This window comes from Schistocerca piceifrons, chromosome 7 (assembly GCF_021461385.2).
Source record: "Schistocerca piceifrons isolate TAMUIC-IGC-003096 chromosome 7, iqSchPice1.1, whole genome shotgun sequence".
Taxonomy (NCBI): Eukaryota; Metazoa; Arthropoda; class Insecta; order Orthoptera; family Acrididae; genus Schistocerca; species Schistocerca piceifrons.
In genome coordinates this window covers 211,775,848-211,781,847 of record NC_060144.1, presented here as the reverse complement: position 1 = coordinate 211,781,847, position 6,000 = coordinate 211,775,848, and the positions used below count along the sequence as shown (strand labels likewise).

The following is a 6,000-nucleotide window of genomic DNA, read 5'->3' as shown; positions in this document are numbered from 1 at the left end:
CACTCTCTTTTGAGCAGCTTTGACTATACCAGTATCACAAACAGAAGTAATAAGACACACATTATAAGAGACAGAACCATTTTTTTAAATAAAGTTAAGGAATATATTATGTCACTTCAGATTATTGTCAAAGTGCACACTCAGGAACTTAGATAACTCAATACTCATTAAGTCTTAATCATTTCATATGGGGATTCTTTTATAGCCTTTTTCAACAGCACTTTGAATCCCTTGAGTTAACAATTGATTTCACTGCTTGGGAATCTATACAATCATAATAGCAAACAGTCTCTTTCCTTGGAACGTTCACTCTATTGCTGCTGCCTCAAGATATGTTTCCACTGTACATGGAATGACATTTTCCCATCTTTATATTAATATATACAGGTATTACACTGCCATACTCAGATATACGCAAATGTTTTAATCCTTTGTTTGATTTTTATCCCTTTGCAGTAATAATTGACATGTCCAACTAACTAGAAGTTCAGATGATACTTGTATCTCTTCCATTTTCTAGCAACATATTGACATTTTGGTGTAAAGTTATTGTATAAAAACTTGAACATTTGTATCCTCATTCACGGTATCCTTTGATCCCATTCCATACATAAAGCAAAAATGTACATTCTCAGTTGGTTGGGCTTTCAGAGTTTATACTTCACTCTCTTGAACCAAAACAACAAAAAATATAAAACTGAGGTCATGTAAGAAGAAACATGTTATAATTATATGCCTGTACATCCAATAATAATTTCAATCCGATACGGACTAATTGAAAAACTTAATTATAAAACATCATTTCTTTACTTAAAAATGACAAAATTATTTTGTATCCTTTTACACTTTAATAATTTATGTGATTTTAATCACTGTTATTTTTACACTAGATTTAAGCCTTATAGGCTCAGAAGTTTAATATCACTTTTACATTATTATTGCCATATCAATTATGGAGCATGTTGCTTAAGTAAATGTCTCATTGAAAACTAAAATATAAATTAAACAAGCAAGAACATACCTCACTTAATGGGTGAAATAATTCTGCAAACACATGAATATGATGATGATGCATTTCGCAAAAACGACCAGTGTGCAGCTTACAAATGTAGTAGATATGAATTAATACCATTGCTGAACTCTACTTGCACCTTCCTCCATGTGAGTTTCACTGATTTTTCACTTTCTAATGACAATAGAATGAAACCATACTAACAAATATAAAAATAGCCAACAAATCAACACACATTTTTAATTGTGTGCTGCAAAAATTTGTACATAAATTATTACCCTCTAATTTTCACAAAAATACTGATGTGGTACAGACAATATTACAATTCCTCTGCGCAAGAAAAACAAGCTGAAGAGTTCATATTATAGAAAGTGACTTCTGGTTGCTCATCTCTGCAGTTATTGTTGCTTCAGACTTTTTAAAAGTGCAATGTTACTGACCTAGAAACAACAACATCTTACATGTATCACAGCTTAAGAACAACAATTACAGTGCAGTTACATGACTCACGGAAGTTTACTCAATGGCCACAGGAGTACAACTATGAGTTTTGATATTGTATGACACCATCTGGGATTCAGATAGTGTCTGATGATGTGTTTATAGGTCGCATCAATTGCAAATACTTGTATCTAACTGCCACAATTGCACAGCCAAATCCCAAAGTGCTGAAAATGAAATGCCAGCCATTTGTCTCTCACGACGACAAGAGAACACATTATGGTTCTGCCATGACAGAACTGGACATCTTTTTTAATGTGTCACACAGGTTCTCCGGCAGACTGCTGGTGCATTTGGAAGTAAAGTCCTTTCTTGGCAAGTAACTGCTCATGTGTTCCCATTTCAGCAATAGTTCCATTGTTTAGCACACAAATGGTGTCTGCATTCTGCACTGTTGCTAGCCTATGTGCTATGGTAATACAAGTCCGACCTTCTGATGCCTGGTCCAAGGCCTGTTGTACTACCTAAGGAAGACAGTTAAACATTTTTTTACTTACAATGCATTTAACTCTTGACAGTAAAAGAACTAAAAGCAGTAACATGAATTGTAGTGAAGGATTTCAAATATATTGCTAGAATCTGATAATACTAACCTTCTCACTCTGGTTGTCCAGAGCTGATGTAGCCTCATCAAGCAACAATACTCTTGGATTCCGGACCAAGGCTCTTGCTATAGCAATTCTCTGCTTTTGACCACCTGAAAGCTGCGCACCCTTTGCACCAAGGCCAGTCTCGTAGCCCTATTGTGCAACATAATTAAAACAATAAGCTTTCTGTCCATTGCCACATCAAGTGCTTATTCAGAACAAACAAGTTTTCATAGATGTTAAAATGTTTTGACTGGCAGTAAATTTATTGCAAGAGGTAGCAGTAATCAGACTTAAGGGATGGAGTGTACAGATCTTTGACATGTATTACTCACCAATGGAAGGGCTGAAATAAAATTGTGAATATTTGCAGCCTTTGCAGCAGCTATTATTTCATCTTTTGGCACAATTCTGCTGTTGTCACCATATGCAATGTTCTCTGCAATTGTTCGATCAAACAGGGTAGGCTCCTGTGATACAATTCCAAGCTGACCACGAAGAGTATTCAAGGACAGAGAATTTATGTCATGTCCATCCAGAGCCTGTAACACATGTTCATAGGTTAATCGGTGATATGAAGCAGAAAATCAATTTTTTAAAAACTGAACTGAAGTACAAAGTGGCATATCGCTGTGGTGATAAATGAACAGATTTTTATAAACAACTACAGTTTAGATTACCCCTTGTTAAACAGTATTATGAAGCACACACTGGGCTGTAACATGTCATTTTAGGGAAAATGATGTTTACACTCTCAGTGCCTCTAAACAGTGAAGGATATGACATTTAATAAACATTTTCATTAGTAGATAAGTTTTGGATAGCATATTTTCAGAGAAATTGTTAATTATTATGTGCAGGTAATGCAAGGTACATAGGTGCGGCCTATCTGCAAGATACGACAATGAGTTTAGCAGGTCCACCTGCTGTAGGTTGCCTGTTCTTATATGTTGCAGCTTTGAGGTGTGTTGCAGCCGTGGAAGAATGGCGCTCACAATAAGTAAAGTGATGTCATAGAAGAATGAACAAAACTGTCATTGTGTCTTATATTTTTGGTTTTTTTGCCAGACAAAATGTAATCTCACTGTGCAAGATATTTGTATCCAAATGTCTGTGATACAATTGTAAAATGTACATGTGAGAACAGTTTACTCAACGAGTAAAGAAGCTTTAAATAGATGATGCTGAAAGAAGAAATATTTTTGGTCAATGCGAAAAATCAAGAAGCATTCCTGCTCTCTTTCAGCCTCCAGCACTAGAGGCACTGCAAAGGAGAAAAATTCTGCTAACAAGAGCAGAAGCACAGTTATCCAGATTTTACTAGCTGGTCTGGATAGTAGTTAATTTTATGAAATAGGTGACAATGGAGACTATATTGCAGACAGAGTTAACCCAGAATAAATAAACAAATAGCACTCTAAAACATGCACACATACACACATTTACATGCAGATAAGTCTTGATTATACAGCATATTTCTTAGAACTATGTAACTGAAAGATACTTAATTGGTTCTGTATGGATATTCTATATGTTAGTCTTTATTTCCACTTTTGCAATGAGCCCTACAGGTAACCTAAACTGACAAAAGCCCCTTTACATGTTACTATTATTCATACTGTTATATTTCTCGTTCCCTTCCAATCTTCTACATTTGATTATAAGCTGTACTGACCAGATCAGAATTGCACTACTCCTGAACTGAACAGACAAATATAAAAACCAGTGTTTGTAATAACACTGACACTACATAAGAATTACAGAAAGATTTCTCTAAGATTTTAGAAGAGAAAGAATGATTTTCATAAATCACAGAATAATGGGATCAAACTAAAAGGAAGTCAGAACAATGTATTGCAATAATGAAGGATTTATAATGTGAATAATATTGGAAGTAAGAAACAAGTTGTACAATTGGACACACCCCCTGGTGTGCACTTCACGGTAGTTTTAGAGCCCAGATTTAGATGAAGATGTATGATTAATTCATAATTTTACAGTTCACATAGAAGTGCACCGTACTGGCAGTAATCATACAGATGGTGGTGTACTGCTTTAGAACAATGCAACTTCCTCAGTTGATCAAAAACTGTGGACAATCAGAAGTTTCCAACTCAACAATATGAACAATTAAGGCTGCTACAAAATTGTTTGGAGTATTTCTTGCTTCGTTACTGCCTCGCTTACAGCAGCCGCCATTGACTCCTTTTCCATAAAGTCAAACTGTTGAGAACTGAATACGTATTTTTGTTTTATACCCTGTTCTATATACTTTAAGACCTCCTCACTATGGTCTAAGAGATCAGAAAGTATATCTATCTATCATATTAAGTGCAGTCTGAACGTTCTGTATCACTGCCCACCATGTGTCAGGCTAGTGTGTTATTCTCTGTCAAATTTGGCTTAAAGCTTAAATAGATAAGTGTGTCACAACAAACAATAATGAAAATGGAAATAATTATTTTACACTTATTACATTGCTTTGGTCCACAGCTAAATATAAGTGAGAATATGGTGCCTATCATTTTATAATGCTTGGAATGGCTGAAATTTGCATCTATGGTGATAATGGAACTCTAGAGGCAGTTGCTCATGTATACTCTTTTTGGTATGGGGAAAACCCTGAGCAACTATGATACTTTCTCAGTCATTGTCTTAACCTAGCCTTCACCTCTCAACAAGGTGAGGAGTTGCCAAAAGCAACAAGTGGTTCAGCTTCCATGTTACTCTGTAGGTCCCCTTTCCCTAGTTGGATGACTAGGGTATGTTAGGGACATGCAAGTTGCTGAAGTCACATCTGTTGAAAGGCTTGCACCAGGCCAATGAGCCACATGAAATTATTGTTATTTAGCTTATTGAAATGTGCATGGTTAACAATACCACTACAATGAAACTGGTATTCTTTTGTGAGAAACTATTTTTTCAGAGCCAACATGTAACGCAGTAAAATAATGGACTATTAACAACAAAAATGAAAGATTTTCTCAGAACCTATACAGACAATGATACTTACAATCTTTCCAAACATAGGATCGTAGAGCCTCTGCAACAATTGGATGCAAGTTGATTTTCCACATCCACTTGGCCCCAGAAGTGCTACTGTTTTTCCGGGTTGTATGAGTAGATTCAGTCCCCTTAACACTTTTACTTCTGGTCTTGTTGGGTAATGAAAGTGCACTTTTGAATATCCAACTCTTGCACCTGCATCAGTCTGTAGAATGAAGTAGATGAAATAGTTATTGTTAGCATTAACATACTCAAATCTGTAAATTAATGTGGTGAATCTTCTAACTTACACAAAAAACAACTTGGAGCACCTTGTAGAGTCATTTAGTGACAAATTTATAACTCAGAAACGTCAATCTTCACAAACTACTTGTGATCCATTTGTGTAATAGCTTTAATTTTGAAATTATCTAATGGGATGCAATAATTGCATGAAAGGAATTAGTAAATGAAGTCTTCACTGAAAGATATTTGTTCATTATTAAAAATGGTGTTTAGCAATTAATTTGTTGGGGATTGGGGGGGGGGGGGATTTATTATGGTAACCTTGAAATTGTTGAAAATTTTCCTTGCTCAGAAAGACTAGGCACATAAAAATAATTTTGATTTGTTTAAAAAAATTGGATACCTTATTCTAACTTTGCCTGAAAGCTTATTAATTACTGAAGAGTTGCATATCAAATTAAAAGCAGAATGTTATTAAGTTATCATCAAAATTTTGAGGACTTGCTGCTTTCTAGTATATTTTGTCATGCCATGCCATGTGATGCTCAAAAGCAGAGTAACAACATGTAAATAGAACACTACTATGCAATTGGATTTTTAACAGTGTGCCGGAATATTTTTAGAAAGTAATCCATTTTTCCTTGCTTTTCTTGAACATTTTTTTCACAA

General features: G+C 35.0%; 1 protein-coding gene across 2 annotated transcripts in view; it reads right to left on the bottom strand.

Annotated features, from left to right (window-relative positions):
- Positions 1-304: 304 nt before the first annotated feature.
- LOC124804832 (multidrug resistance protein homolog 49-like) overlaps positions 305-6,000 on the bottom strand; it is a 144,674-nt gene continuing 138,978 nt past the window's right edge. For both annotated transcript variants that reach the window (XM_047265178.1, XM_047265179.1), the window contains exons 21-24: positions 5,114-5,311; positions 2,436-2,642; positions 2,107-2,253; positions 305-1,977 (exon numbers count right to left, since the gene is read on the bottom strand). In XM_047265178.1, the coding sequence (XP_047121134.1) occupies positions 1,774-1,977; positions 2,107-2,253; positions 2,436-2,642; positions 5,114-5,311 (756 nt within the window). In that variant the 3' untranslated portion in view covers positions 305-1,773. The remainder of the gene's footprint in view (positions 1,978-2,106; positions 2,254-2,435; positions 2,643-5,113; positions 5,312-6,000) is intronic.